The 16,247-nt window shown below is 46.9% G+C and overlaps 3 protein-coding genes and 1 pseudogene across 3 annotated transcripts in view; 3 read left to right on the forward strand and 1 right to left on the reverse strand.

The window, feature by feature from the left end:
- The window catches only part of LOC125944791 (tigger transposable element-derived protein 6-like), a 116,006-nt gene that overhangs the window by 38,702 nt on the left and 61,057 nt on the right, over positions 1-16,247 (forward strand). The window lies entirely within an intron of this gene.
- LOC125944794 (uncharacterized) lies at positions 1,457-2,534 on the forward strand (annotated as a pseudogene).
- Positions 13,911-16,247, reverse strand: part of LOC119450668 (KICSTOR complex protein ITFG2) — a 120,718-nt gene continuing 118,381 nt past the window's right edge. The window contains exon 14 of the mRNA XM_037714178.2: positions 13,911-14,026. The gene's annotated coding sequence lies outside the window, so the exon portion shown is untranslated. The remainder of the gene's footprint in view (positions 14,027-16,247) is intronic.
- On the forward strand, positions 13,997-16,176 carry LOC125944793 (uncharacterized). Its single transcript, XM_049666134.1, has 3 exons — positions 13,997-14,484; positions 15,110-15,187; positions 15,249-16,176. Exons 1-3 carry the CDS (start codon positions 14,415-14,417, stop codon positions 15,788-15,790), a joined length of 690 nt encoding a protein of 229 aa, XP_049522091.1. The 5' UTR covers positions 13,997-14,414; the 3' UTR covers positions 15,791-16,176.

Raw genomic sequence — 16,247 nt, forward strand, 5'->3', positions numbered from 1 at the left:
AGAGAAAATAAAGCCCCTATATATAAACAGTAACGCCAACCACTTCCCTCCTCCTCCGTTTCACTGTCGTGCGCGGCGCGGCCAGCGCAATCGAGGCGCGATATCGACAGTGGCGCTGCCTACGTCGGGCCTGCCGTGGCAGACGACAGCTAACGCGCTACCAGAGGAAATCCGCGAAAAACTTCGATCGTGTCCTGCGGAGAAGTTTTTGAGCCGTGATTTTGCTTCGTCAGTCAGTAACTGGCCTTAATAATGCCGTTTTGGAAGTAGCAACGCAACGATGCGAGACGGCACAAATACCATGTGTGCAGCAAGCGTTTGCGCTCGCCGGATGGTAAACAAAAAAAGCATTTTGCCCTCGCCTTGTCGGCTGCGGCAACTTAAGGCGCAGCAGCATGCCATCACAAAGAAGTTATTGTCCCTAACACGTTTGATCCGTTTGTGCATACAGCACTTTCGTCGCACAGGCCCGAGAATGGCGGTCGGAGCGCGCTGGAAAGAAAAAAATATACAAAAGCGCAGCGAGTCTTTCCACGTGACACGGATTGGCCAATGGGGGAGTGGAGGAGACTGGGACAACCGGAGGCGGCGAGGAGGAAACGCCTGGGTGAGCGCGGTGGCGGCAAGATCTAAGAATGGCGCTACTTTTTATATATAGGGCCTTTAGGAGAAAATTAGGGTGCCTTGATGCCAGCACCGCTTTTCAGAGTGGGGACAGCCTTTGAACCGCTCGGCGCCGCCGCTCTGGCTTTTCGAAGCCGTGTTGGTTCTTTCGCGCCAGCTGTCGAGCTGAATGGACCCGCACTCAATTTGCTTTCTTTGTGGCGTTGCAGTGCGAGAGCTCGTGTTTTGTGTAGTCCCATGTGATGTTCGGGCTTGTTAACGTAACATGACGGGCTGTTGTGTCGCTCTGTGCATTGGATCGACCGCAAAAGAGCCGCTAGTATTTTGTTACCCCCGCGACGCGCAGGCTGTACAGCTGTGAACCAGTGTCAACTCGGTACAACGATTATTGCTTCCCGTACACTAAGCTTAATAAATGCTTAATTCCTAGCATTGCATTATGTGCCAGCAGTTAATGAATCTTGGTGATTTAAACATCTGAACGTGTACTAATGCGGACACATGCATTAAAGCTTTGGAGCGTGAACTAGCTATAACTGCAGCCAAAGTTCTGTTTCTCTTTTTTCCAATTGCATTATTGCTGGCAATATTTTTTACAGTGTAAGCTGTTGTGGGCTTAATCCAATAGCCGTTTCGGCTGGCGATGTTGTCCATCACAGCTATCGCCAAGAATGAGCAAAATAAAGTGTATCATCTGAAAATCACATCATCCAACATATTATCCAACCAAATCATATTATTGGGAAAAGGAAAAGAAACATATTATCCCGAAAAACGTATTGTGCAAAATCGTATCAACAAAGTTCCACTGTGAAACTCGGTTAAACGAAAATTACCGATAAACGGAACTAAATAATATTATTTGATTGGTTTCCTATGTGTGAAGCAGTAAAATTCTTCAGTTAATCGAAACACCACTTATTTGTTACCTGCGATTAAACGGCACAAAAGTTAAACACTGCACAGGCGACTATTTGGTAGCAACTGCCAAACTAGTCTTGCAGCTATGAAATACGTAATTTTCATAGCTAACACCGTAGTCAGGACAAGCCAATCCAGTAGCCAGGTCTCGTTTGTTGCGCCAGCGGCTGCAGTGTGTTAGGCCTACGAGTGTGCCGACGTGCAGCTCGATGGAGAACACAAAGAAACGGCCACATCAAGCACTGCCGCTTGAAATGAAGCTTCAAATTCTCCAGGAGCTCGATGGAAGCGGCCTGTGAATTCTTGCCAGCCAATGCAACAGCTGTGATCCAGCCAATGGATCAAGGAGTAATACAGAACATCAAAGTTCTTTACCGTAGCCAGCTGCTTCACCGAATGCTACTTTGTACAGACAAAGGAAAGAGCTACAACACAGATTTGTTGTCGGCAATCCACATTCTGGCCCATGCCTGGGAACAAGTGCAGGAAACCACACTACAGAGGTGCTTCCACCATGCAGGCTTTGAAGCACAAGAACAAATGCTTCATGAAAAGGAAATTCCTGCCGACTCCGATGCCATCTTCAGTCAGGTAGTGCCCTCTGCCCCTTTTATGAGGCAGGAGCACCAGGTAATTGATGAGAATTTTAGCACCTGTCGCAAGGAGAGCCTCGAGGAACTGATTGCTGAAGCACAAGGCAAAGATCAACCCTCGTCCAGTGATGAGTGCGATGACCTTATCCGAGTGCAGTGGTGCCAGACAGTGCAGCTAAAGGAGCAGTCGAACTTTTGCACCACTATTTTGAGCATGAAGGGTGTCCAGAATTTCTGGCAAGCCTGTCAAGCATGGGCACTTACTTCGTGAAAAAGCAGCTCAAGCATGCCAAGCAAACCACAATTGATTGCTTTTTCCCTGTCCATGTAGATAAGTAGGGGTTAGTACTACTTAAATAAAGTTGTGCTTCATGAAACGTGTACTTCGCTTAAATGAAACTTTGATTAATGGAATACTTTTATGGATCCCTTCCAAGTTCCGTTTAAGAGGTGTGCACTGTATATATACCCAGTTCCCGCCGAGATCGAACCCCGACCCTCTGCACGGTGGTCAGCTACTCTACCACTGCGCCATGCTTGCACTTACTAGCTTCTGCGGAAACATGCCCTATACAGGCATCCTAGCGCGCAAGGAGTCATGTGATGTCAGATGCGCACCAGGTAGCGTCGATACGTGCACACTTCACATTGAAGTTGCTTATTATTGCATCAGGTTACATCAGGTAACCTGATGTAGCACAAGTAACCTGATGTAATGACATGTAGCAGCTTCATAGTTTCATGCTACTTTTCACGAAATGAGAGATGAGTGCCACGTAGTGTCGATACATGCAAACTGTGCAGTGCAGTTGCATTGTATTCCACCATGTGTCACGACATCTAGCAGTTGCAACATATTGTTGTATCGCGGCAGAGTCGCGATACCTGTGTTTACTCTTCGGCACACGTTACTCCTCGGCACACGGCTGAATGCCAGTAAGTGTAAGGGGTATAAATGAGTGATTCTGAGTGTCAATTGATAATGTGGGCTGATTAGGTATTACTTGTAAGTGTGAAGAAATATGACTGTTAAATAAACCATAAGCCCACGCACACTGTGTTGATTTCGAAGAGGCCAAGCATTTGCGAGATGTGTTTGTGCATAACGCGGAAATGCAACTGAACGCTTTTTCCTCGCTTTAGTTGCTTGCTCAGAGCATTACGTCTGTTTGTCTTTATTGTCGCGGCTTGATTACTTTGTTTATAGTACGTATACGCTCACTGCATTCAGATTAAGTAGGAATGGACTCGTTTTTAATAATGCCGGTGAAATTTAACATACAGTGCTGCAACTTCAAAGGTGAGACATTCTCATGTTGTTTACAATCTCCTACGAGTTATGCACACACACGTGAAGTATGCGATATGGAATGCTCTGCTTTCTGTAGTAAATCATCAGCACCTAGTTTTATAATATCGAAATGTGCTCTTGAGGAAGGGGGAAGGAAGTGGGCAGAGAGGCAGGTTAGTCAGTGTAAATACAAGCGACCTACTCTGTGCTGGGGAAAGGGGAGAAAGGGAATGAAAGGAAACAGCAGAGCAGATATATATGTATATATATACCGTAAAATTCCGAGCAAGCGCCCCCCCTCGAGCAAGTCGAAATTACCAGCAAAGTTAGGGGGGGCGCTATCCCGGAACGGCACCAAAATTCAAGATGGCCACGACAAAATTTTCCCGCAAAAAAAAAAAAGAAGCGCAGTGGGAATAGCATTAAAATTTTATTGAACATGAACTTTAGTAAGCCAAAGATTTGTTAGTGGTGTTTATCACTCTCAACACCACCGTTACTCAAAACCACCGAAAGAACTACAGAAAGAGTGCATCGACGCTGCACCGGCGCGTCGCCGCGACCGGCGACACGAACATTGGTTATGCAGCTTCTATTCCAGGCAAAATTATGTCCGCAAGAGTAAAGTGAGGCGTAATGTTCACTTTATTAAAAACCATGTCTACAGTGAAACGTTTAGCACTAATGAGAGTTCTGATACAAGTGAAGCTCAGCTGCAGTGCGTGGCTACAGACGGCGGACAGCGAACCGCGGCTCGGCCATGCTCGCATCGCAGCTGGTGGCGCCGCAAATATCAGCATGTTTTCTTCATCGTGTGAAATTATTGAGAGGAGAGGGTAAAGCGGCAACGACGGTAACAAAACATTGCTGCTTGGGAGCGTCGGCGGTTCGTACTGAAGCGCCGTCTGCTACAGATTCGAAGTGAACTGAAAAAGGCCTAGCGACGAGATCGGTGGCGAGTGATTAGCAGCGGTGAAGCTGCCGGCGATGCCAGAACGTAGCCGCGACCACTCCTCTGTCACCGAGTGGTCACGTCGCTGTGCCGCAGGGAACTCCTCTGTGCCGTGCGAGAGGCAGATCTCGCCGTCGGCCGGCGGTCCGTGAACTACAGACTGCCAGCCGCAGTTCGCCCCGATGCACTCGTGTGCCCACTGGGGCGCCCGGATACGACCATGATTCGATGAAATGGCTCATCGGGGCGCCCTGATGCGATTTGCCGAATTTGCCATCATTTTAGTGGACTGGATGTGGCAGGCCAGTGTTGGTGCAGAGCAGGGGAGGGGGGGGGGGCGCTTTCCCGGAACGGCGCAGCAATTTGAAATTGGCAGTGAAGTTAGGGGGGGGGGGGCTCTTGCACGGGTGGGGGCGCTTGCTCGGAATTTTACGGTATATCTGTATATATAGTGTGAGCGCATTTTGGGCATATCGTGGTCGTCATCTGTACACACGACTCATCATCTTGTGTGAACGCTATTTGTGCATATTGTCGTCATCTGTACATACGACTCATCATCTTTCGTCTCTGCTTCGGGCACTGCTCGGAAATAAAGGTATCGCATCAGTCAATGTCTCGCAAGTGGTGGAGTGTGCTTCAATTCCCACATCCTCTTACTTTCCCGATTCCCCTGGAGCTCCGGCCCAGTCGTCGTTTGCTCTCGCTCAACACGGTGATGGCAGAAACGAACCCATCCACCAGTGCTGCTACCACCTCTGCTCAGCCAGCTGGGCCTACCTGGACGGTGAACACCAAACATTGCGATCCTCCAGTCTTTGCCGGCCTCCGCGGCGACGACGTGGAAGATTGGATCAATCACTACAACAGAGCCAGCGACGTCAACCATTGGGACGACACACACAAATTGCGGTATGTCTCTTTTTACCTAACCGAAGTTGCGAAGACGTGGTTCTTTAACCACGAAAGTGACTTTTCGGACTGGCCATCATTCGCCCAGCAATTTCGCCAAATATTCGGCATGTCGTCTGGACGCTCCAAAATCGCGAAACAGAGGCTGGCAACGCGCATACAAGAACAGGACGAGTCCTATACATTCTACATTGAGGACATCCTCGCTCTCTGCCACCGCACACAGAGTGACATGGCGGAAGCTGAACGCGTTCGCCACATACTGAAGGGCATCGACACAGTTGCCTTTAATGCTCTCGTCATGCAGAGCCCAAACTGCGTTGGTGATATCACAGCATGCTAACGTCTAGAGCTGCATTTTGGGCATATCTTCGTCGTCATCTGTACAAACAACTCATCATCTTGTGTGAGCGCTATTTGTGCATATCGTCGTCGTCATCTGTACATACGACTCATCATCATCTTTGTCTTGTGCGGTGCTTCGTCTCTGCCTCGGGCGGCTGCTCGGAAATAAAGGCATCGCATCAGTTGACGTCTCACAATATATTTAAAGGAGCAGGATGGGTGCACACTAATGTGATGCAGCGCACTACAGCAACAGTCCACATGTCAAGTAGCAGGGCAACGCAAGGGTGTTGAGCACAGTCTGGGCAATCATTCTGTCCACCAACAAGGGGCAATGAAGCACAGTTGAGATTGTTTTTCTAAACAAACAACAATGAGGACAGTCACATAAGAGATCTCAGACTATTATCTTGCAGCCTCAGAAGTTAAAGTAAATATTGAGACATGTTTCATGCAAGATTACTTTTATATTGGCCTTGAACAACTATTGAACAAAACATCCCCATAACAGGGCCAAGGTGACTCAGTTTCTAGTGTTGTCTAACATATCAAGTGGAATTTCTTCTTTCCTTACAGGTACAACGATCGCCTAGAGTTCGAGGAGTCATCAGGACAAAGAATTTGGACATATACGAAGGCTATCTGATGTGCTTGTGGTGAAGAAGCAATTATGTCAAAATGAAATGCATATTTCAAAAGGCTTTTTTCTCTTATTGGCAATGTATACATAAAAAACTTCTCTTAGATGGCTCTGCATTCACCCAAACCCTGTGACATGTGTATAAATGTGCTTCGCAGGACAAAATATTTTTTCTGTTGCTTGGCTCCCAGTAGAGTTCCTTAATTCACATATGAACATTCTCATGCAGCACTTTCATTCTTTTCTTTTTTTTTTTTTACCCTAGTCGTGGATAGCTATATTTTCATTAAAGCTATACGCGCTTAGCTCCTTAGGTAGCTTATATATAGGGCACTTTATTGAAGTACTCGAGAAAACATGATTCGATATTAAAGTGTTAGGACGTATGTGTGTTCTGTTCCTGATATTGCACTTGTCTGCTTTTTTACATAATATTGGCTGTAAAGAAAACTATTTTAATCAACTAGAAGAAGCTGAACTGAGAGGCCCCATTTTTGTTGGTCACAACCGCATGAAGTTCATGCAAGTTCATGCATTATGCTTATTTCACATTTCAAAAACTGTAGGCACAAGTACTCCCTACTTGCTTTTGTATTTCCTGTTGCAGCTTGTCTTTCACTTTTTACATTCAGAGCCTGATATATAAGTCCTCATTATGGGTTAAAAACCTACAGTGAAACTATGCTGGGCACTTAGTATTGTATTTGTATTGCAAATAAATCATTCTCCTCATTTGAAAAGTGTTCTGTGTCTTTGTCTTGTGGGGATGCGCGACTCACATGCATCCCCTGATGTTGTTTTCCCTGCATGGCTCCCCTGTCCTGTAATCCGGCCTCGCCGCATAGCGTTACGGCAGCAGGAGTTGCAGCGTATTACGAGAGATGGCGCTAGTGTTGCGCTGCTAACGCCACCTGACGGCGGGGGGTTACGCGGGCGCAAAAGGGAGAAGGCTGTTGCTCTTCGGGTTGGGGTCGGTGAGCGCTGCGGACGTCCCGCGCGTGCGCCGATCCACACTTCGTGCGACCGTCTCGCGTGGCTAGGAGCAGGGCACCGGTATGGACGAACACGGATCGTTCGAACATGCCACCGTTGGGTGGCATGTTCATGGGGCGAACATATTCGCTCGCTATCCGGTTGCGGTGAGTCGGACTTCCTTGACTTGTCGCGCGCCCATGTGAATGTTCTATGCGTAGTAATTCGGCTAGCGTGTATTAGTGTATGAAAGGTGCAATAAATGCCCTTTTGATTGTTCGCACTACTGTGTTGTCGTTACTTTGTCTCAAGAGCACGTGTGAGACCCCACAGTCTGCATGAACATGTCTGCATGAATGTACAACATGCTTTCAGATAGCGTACGCAGATGAAGTTCCCCTAAAACATACTTCAGGTAGTAGGAGAAGAGCGTACGTTTTTAATAATTGCTTTTACGACTGGCCTGTGTGATGAACAATTTGTGTCGCGCTGCCAAAGCTACGGCGAAAGCCCGGATGTTTCAGATACGCCGAACCAACCGCAACTGTCGAAAAACTCCTAGGAGGCCACAATGGTGAAAAGACATTAGCCTTTATGCGCGCATTCTTGCCTCCTTAACCACGGCTTGCACGATGCCCCGATGTCTGCGTAGGCTTGCCAGTGCTGTCTCCCTTCAGCGAGCAAGACAGTTAAGCTTTGTGTGTGCATTCGCTCCTTCTCCTCCGCAAGGAAGACGCCGGCGGTTTCTGTCTGTGCGTGTGTGTATGCACGTGCGTGCACGTCTGTACCTTCCCCTCTGCTGGGGTAGTGGCGGCTAGAAAAATTCGTTCAGCTCGCTTCCATGTACTAAGCGGCGGCCGCAAACGTAGAGAGCGTTCGCCCTTTCCTTCTCCTGAGTGAGGGCATTCTATAGATTCTACATATAACGACGCCCTCGCCAATGGAGTATGTGTCGCTCTCTGTCACGAAGATTTTAGAGCTGACCGCTCAGTAGCGATGTAATTAAACGTTTGTTCATCATTACATCTCCACTGTGTCCTCAGCCTGGCCCCCTGGGGACTTGCAAGCAGCTGCAAAGTTGAAGCAGCATGATCCTGTCAACTGGTGCCTGTCTTGAACACTGCACATATAGCGCGCAGCTGACATACCAAAGATGGAGGCACTCAACTAATGTACACCAGTGGTGCAACAGCCAAATTAGGATTTGGAGCACGAAAACCTTGCTTTTGGAGCAGGAAAATCCAAATTTAGAGCAGGTTACGAAAAAAAAAACCTCCGTTTTGGAGCACTAAATCCCAAATTTAGAGCAGTTCCACAAAGAACGCTTACTCATAAAACGCCATAAAATTTACCCCGCATAATAAATGCACACCCCAAATTTGCATTGGATTTCTGGGAAAAAAAGTGTGCTCATGGCACGAGTATATACAGTAATTCACATTAGCAGCGTAAGTGAGGGCAGGGGCGCGATCGGAGATTGCTGTTCGGAGCGCGCATTCAGTTTCGCCGTGCATGGTTGACCTAGGCCGCGCTTGACAAAATTGAATGCGCACTCCGAACAATGTCCTCGATCACACCCCAGCAGTGCACTGCACGCAACTTTTTCCGCCTAACACGTGGAAAGTACACATGCATTTCTTCGCGAGTGGTTCCCTTTTGTTTTTGTTTTTTTCTGACGATGTGTCGCGACGTTCCAGCGGTAGGCGAAACATGCAGCGACTGTTTGATATTCTTTCGGCATATCGGCGGTGTACAGCGAAAATCGGCGCCATTTCATTGCAACACGGTGCTTGTTGCCGCGTGGAACCGAACCCTTGCTAGTTTTGTGCATTGCGTCACCTACAAAGCTCACGCCGTCAGTGCCGGGTCGCTTGCTGTACCGTACAAGCTAGTTTCCCGTGGAGTATTCGTACCCGCTCCGCTCGTGACCGCATGCACGGATACGGCAAGGATCTTGTTGAGTCAACGCGGCAATGGCAAACTGCTTTCGTTACTGCAAGCAACGCGCACGTGTCTCCGCGGGATTTTACTACATATACAACATGCCGCACTGCAACCAGCAGCCAAAATATTCTTCGGCGCCCACCACCAAACATGCCAACGCCTCGTCTGGGCATGTGTTTGGATCTTGTCCATGTGATCTCGTCTACGCTACTGGATCGGACTGGATTGGATGGCGATGTCCAAGCTGCAGGTTGCCAATGCGGCCTTTGTTTCCCGCTAAAACTAGCAAACTAGCGTAACAGAGAAATTTCGTGGCTGGTCGGGCGTTTTGGCGCAGCATGGCATAATTTCAACATATGTCACATTTTGGCGCAGCTCAGCGCAAAAATACGCAATTGTATCCAAATGATGCAATTGGCACAGCTGTTGCACCCCTGGTACAGATACCTAAATCTGATTCAATCTCTGCCCAATAATTAGGCGTGCAAGCGTGCAGTCCATTTCACCTGTGTGCAAACACTTCCTGGCACACCTTACTTAAGCTTAACTTACACCTTACTTACACCTTACACCTTACTTACACCTTACTTACAGCTTACTTAAGCGCATGCGCTTAGTTTGTTCCAAAAAGGGTGGTGTACTTTTCCAATAAACCAGTTGTTAGTCTGCGATTGTCCTGTCCACTTCATTCTCGTGTCTCGTTTAAGCGCAGTTGTAATTTTCCTAAACACCTTACTTTGCCTTGCCTGACAGTCAATATTTCAATGTCGCTACCGCTTCCGCTACAACGTCATTGGCCTGTGTGAACAAGTTGAGAAGGGACTACGATGACTACAGGCTGAATGTGATGCCATTACAACGATGAAGTCAAGGGCAAAACACCTCATCTTGGAAGTCCTGGGTGCTACCTCGGAGACAAAGTGGTTAGAGAAATTGGAGCAGCACATCCTTGATTTCGATCCGCTTGATCATCACATTTACAATTTGAGCAAGCAAATCGCTGAATAATACATTAAAGTTAGAATAAACCACATGACGAAGGAACGAAACCAAGAATTGATCAAGAATAAAGTGAGACCACTTTTGTCAAGGGCGATTATTTTCAATCACCAGTAGGGTACTTAATTGTCTCCATGTTTTTGACTGTGGGTCTGAGTTAAGTGTCTCTCCTTAATATTTGTGCAGGTCAATTGCCTTCCATACATGCCTGTTGGCTGCTGATAGGCGGAAAATAAACGTTTACAACCAAAACTGCTTGTTTTCATTGCTTTGTAAACACGAGCAACTTCATCGGCAGCGCAAAGAAGCTTGAGTGTGGTTGCGCTCGGCTCCTTTTTGCCACTGGCAAAGGATAGCCACCGCGCGCTAGGCGCGGCTTCACTCTCCCCAATAGGTGCGTATAGGCGGCTTCCACTCCAGCAAGTTTTATATATCCACCTTGGCCCAGACTTAGTTACCACCCATCCGGTGAAGTCAAAGGGACTGGCTGTTCGGTGTGGCATCTGGCGGGAAGGTGTTGTTGGACCTTCCTGTTTGCAAGGTACACAAAACGTGCAAGGTACAGTACATGGGACAAATGGAAACATCCTTTAGATTGCGTTTTAACAATCATAGATCGCATGCCGTGAGCTTTCCTAATTTCCTGCTATCCAAACATGTCTGTACCCCGGGCCACATTTTTGACACGCTAACCGCCCCCATACTTGAATCTGGTTTCAAATCGCACCAAGAAAGGGACGTTCGCGAATCATTTCTAATCCATAAATTTCGTGCCGTGGCCTCTGAGATTAACGAAAACCCAGTTACATTAACCTTTCTGTCCACGAAATAAAGAATCATATTCTCATTGACCTCAGGACAAACAGCTTGTCTATCATCACATCGTTTATGCCACGTCGCCAGAATGTTCGCACATCCAACACACATGCGCAGACTTCGCCTGAAACAATTTGCTAGTTGTTGAGGCGTCATTCTATTGTATCTAACGTATTTAACCTAAGACAAGTGATGTTCACGAATTATCGTTGTCCCATTTTTGTTAAAACTTGTGTGCACACCTTTCTTCCTAACTCTTTTATAAACCCTGCCTTTGTTGCATTTGTTGCTCTACGAACCTGTTGTTACAATCGTCTCGTGGTGCATTCTCACCAAGTTTGACTGATGATTCTTCACAGTGCAAGTACCTCACAGCAAAAGGCTGTCTCCTGTCAAAGTCACGTGTCAACTTTTTGCAAACCCTGTTCTTCTTGCATATATTGGTTGGTTACATTTGCTGCTCTACGACCCTGTACAAACCTGTTCTTACAAGCATGTAGTTTTATAAAGAAGAAGAACGTAAACTTTATTTTCAAATTAATCAGATTTGAGTTCAGCATCCTTGTAGTGGGTCTGAGCACCCGCCGCCGATGCGGTTCCAAAACACAGGTTTAAGCACCTTACAGCAACAATGTGTCATGGGAGCCCCTACACCATGTACATGTATAAGCACAACCTTACCGTTTCATGTATTTCCTGACAAAGTTCGGACCCCGGCCAAAACATGGGCAATAAAGCATTGGTTTTTTTTCGTATGCGCGTCCTCAACCTACAAGTTCCTATTCAACTACCAGCTCTTGGCATACCCCCACTTTACATGTATATATGTTTATGAGGGTTTTGCAAAAGTCATACATAATAATTGTATACTGCAGAGTGTATAATACATAAATACAATTTAAAGAATTTTGATATCATTTTCGATTGCCAAGTTAGAGTTGTAAACTTGATAGTGTCGTTTTCTGAAAGGTTGCGATTTTAGACAATTTTTATTAAATATCGACGGCCTAATTCAGAAATGCACTCCCAATAGTCCACTAGATTATAACTTTTTTCTTTTAGACACAACAAACCACCAAACTTGTAGCAGTGGTTGCCGAGATAGATTTCTCCTTTGCCGTGTATTTAGATAGCAGCCCCTGAGCTAAAGCTTACGCTTAAAACATCAGCCCTTGCTGGGCCACCCTGGTTACATTTTTTCATGTACAGTAAAACCTCGGTAATTCGAAGGTCGCCGGACCGCGAAAATTCTTCGAATTAAGCGGATTTTCGAATTAACCGAAATGAACAATAAAAAAAAAGAAAACAAGCAAGAACTTGCTGCAAAAAGAAATCACCTTTATTTTCCATGTCCGAGAAAAATTACTCAAAGTAATCACCGATGCGGGATTACTTGGCGCGCTGGTTCGCCGCCCCTAGTGCCATGCTCTCCAGCTGGCTCAAAAAACGTAGCATACAAATATCACCCGCACTGTACTCAACAAAGTTGCGGACGATGTTCACGGAATCGGTAACTGCCGAGAAAGCGGGCGTGGTGGTGCTTGACTCCAAAAATTTGGACTTTCTGGATATTCCGGACTTCAAAAATGCACCATCAGGGTTCCCATTGAGTTCATGCATTTTCGCACCCAATTTTTCGGACGAATTGAGATCCCAAAGTTCGATTTTGCGGACTAAATCGCTCTTTCCGAGCCGCGCTACCCAATCTTACTTGCACATCATAATTGGAATTGTCCGCGCTTTCTGCGCATGCGCGAGGAGTAGTGGGTGCGAGAGAGAAATGTGGGGACTTTCGGTCCCTGAAATTTCTCTTCGCCTCGGTACTACGGGGACGAAAGTTGTTAGCACCGTTCGTCCCTAGCCGAGCTGGCAGCACAGAATCGACAGAATGCGTGCTGGCAAGGCGAAGAAGCCGTGTCCGAGGTGAGTTTGTTGCGACGGTAGCATATTAAATTTTTATAGTCGCAGGGGGATAGGTTTGGAAGTGAGGTGTCTTCTCGGATGGACTTTAGTGGCAAAGCATGACATCGTGCCGATGCATTGTTCATTAGTGTCGTTAAGCAAGGTCAACATGCCGCACACTTCAGGAGATTCGCAGGAACAGAAACTGTTTATGAATTCAACTGTTTGTATGTGAAAATACGAAAACTCAACGTCGCTATGCACTTTAATTGTCATAGACCATTGTGACGTACAGCAACACTGACAAAGCATTACGCCGCGCCGATGTTTACGAAAAGGCTTCGATGAATTAAAACACACATTGTATCCCGTATGTTAAAGTAAGAAAAGTGAACGTCGTCATGCAATATTTCATAGCCGTACATAGACCATTGTGAAAGCTGTACAGAAACACTCATCAACCACGTGGTACAGATTCGTAGTTATTCTGAGAATCTTGTATATAATTAAGGAACACGCATTGTACCCAATTCCCGGGCCGTTACAATCATTGTATCCGGCCCGGCGTGCTAGGTGGGCGAAACAAGTGCTCAAATCACCACAACCACGTCCGAAATATCTCTGAAGGCCTGCCAGCCCATTCATTAGGCGTCTCTGTGTTTGTACTGTGACAGGAGAGGTGACGGCGAGCGCCGCGAGTATCACACTATGTCCCGTGACAATGGCCCCTTTACACTCGGCATGCTTCACCGCAGTACATTGCGTATGCTTGACCGCGTAGCGCCCATGCATTGCGGCGAAGCTGATAGTAGGGAACCGGGCATTATGCAGCGCTCGAGCCTAGCTTCTTGTCAGTGACTGCGGATGGAAAACACATACACGTTCAAGAGCTTTTCGTCGATCTTTACACCTCTTTATTGAATGAAAAGGATAACGTACGCCTGTGTCCGTGAGTTAAAAGATCGATAAAGACTCTGGGCACTTACTTGCAGTGTGTGAAAAATAGAGAACTTTATTTATGCAGGTGTCCATGCTCCTGCAGTCCTGTGGTGACCCTGTGGAGCTGGACCCGGCCTCGTGGAAACACAGCCGGCTCATCAGTCACAAAGTAGGAGCTGAAGAGAACAGTCTTATGCTGATATTACACCTGATTGTATAGTGCTTAACTTGTGGTTAGCAGTGACAAAGGCATTGCACTAAAGATTGAGAGTATTGGTGAATTCCAATGGCAGATTCGGAGTGGCCGACGAACTCTGCGCCGGAGCACTCCACTCCGGCGGAGGGTAACCGAAGGAAATCTGCCAATGGAACACAGGCGCTCCCTCCGGAGCAAATGGTAGGGGGCGCTAGCGCACATCCGCTTCCGGAAGCGCCCAGCATTCCTTGCGTTTCGCGCTGTTTTCCCCAACCTGTTCGGCATGAACTCGCGCGCGAGGTGTACGTGAAAAGCAGTTCCATTTTGAATTTTTGCTTCCTTTTTGAATTTTTGCTTCCTGTGTTCCGATGGAAGTCACACCGCGTGCAAGTGTCCTCCTCTTGTCGATGGTGAACCGGGCACGTACCGACGCGGAAGGTGAGTGGATTTGGCTATCGTTAAAAACGTTCCGTACACGTAGCCTGCTGTGCACGGGCTGACGCAATGTTTCTCATTGCTTTTTGCCACAGTGTGTGTGAAGTTTGTGGAACGGTAGCACGGATGCGTCTTATCTTACACTTAAGCCCCTTTTACGTCGTTTGTTGAATAACAGCTAGAAACATGATCTAACGCCATAATTTAAGTTTTATTTTCTTTCCTTGGATGTGTACCCTGTAATTCGCTGGTAACAATACTCTTGCGCAAGCCATTTTGTTATTTTATTTGCAGGTGCCTGCAAAAACAGCCGATGCAATAATGAATATTCATGAGTCGGTTACCTTGCTTGATATCCCAGTGAAAAATAGAGTTTGTTAAAAAAAGGATGCTGTATTCTTTGTCGTTCACGTTCGATCAAATTCGTTCACGTTCTTCAGGTTCCTACTAAACTGCTTAATTATTAACACTAAAAAGAAGAGTGGCGTTAGTGCGGTGAATTCGCAGTTTCTCGGCACGGAAGCCGTTTTGCGATTGCAGCCGTCACGGTGTCGTCTCTCCTGCCGCGGTGGCTCAGCGCTGTACAGCCAAGCCCTCATTCTCATCCATTTTCAATGTCAATTTTCAGTCTCAGATCCTGGAAGCAGTGTGGACGATCTACAGCAGCATGGAGCCACGGGACCAAGCCAGAGGACCAGCCGCCGCAGTAAGCCCATTTACCGCTAATTTTCATATGACGTATCTAATTGTGGTTTTAACTTTTTCAGGTGCAGCTTGCGAATGGACGGAGGGCGAAACGAAATTGATGCTTGATTATTATGAGCAATATTTCCCCCAGGTGGGACCCATGAAGAAATTTAGAAATAAAAAGGAAATGTTTGGCCGCATCGCGGAAACCCTCAATAAAACAATGGGCATAACGAGGACCGGAGAACAATGCTGCAGTCGCTCTAAGACTGTAATTAGGCGCAAAACGTCTGCAACTACCCAAAATAAGAAGTCGGGAAATTCTCCCAGCGATGTGCCATACGACGAGGAGCTGGCCAAGATAGCTGCTCTAGACGACAGCGTTGAACCAGAGGAGTTGCGAGATGGCTACGGCGTTGTGTCTAGAAGAGATACTGGGAGTGTGTCCAGCAAAAAAGGTAGTTATAGTTCGTCACAGGAGGCGGAGGAGACGCCGGATGGATCACAAATTGATGAAGAATGCTCGCAGAGTACTCAGAGTCGTCGACAGGGCAGACAAACACCGCTGAAAGACAAAAAAACAGGTCCCCGCGTGTTTCCACATCAAGACTGCAAGATATGAACTTTTTTCTTGAAGAAATGAAGGAGCTGCATGCGCAGAAGGAAGCACAGAGAGCAGCACGACACGAGGAAAGAAAAAAGCAGAAAGAAGAAAGCCGGGAAGAGAAGGCGAGACAGCACAAGGAGAAAATGGCAATGCTGAGCCGTCTCCTTGGAATAACTGCGACGAGTGAAAGAGAAAATAAATAAACTGATTTTATTAAGCACTTGTTTGTTCACTTCCATATAAACTTGCGGAAAAAACGAAAGACAAAATGTGCGTATCGGCAGACTTCGCCGCCTTGCCGCCGTGGTTGTGTGTCGGGCACATCGGAGAAGAAGCGAAGCCTGTTATCAATTCATTGGCAACACGTCGAGGCAGCCTGAAGTGCCTCCGGAACTGCATTTCACCAGCAAAAGCAAAGAGTGTTAAAATGCGAATTTCCGAAAGGTATATGCGTCAATTGTTACCTCTTCAT

Source organism: Dermacentor silvarum, chromosome 4, assembly GCF_013339745.2.
Source record: "Dermacentor silvarum isolate Dsil-2018 chromosome 4, BIME_Dsil_1.4, whole genome shotgun sequence".
Lineage (NCBI taxonomy): Eukaryota > Metazoa > Arthropoda > Arachnida > Ixodida > Ixodidae > Dermacentor > Dermacentor silvarum.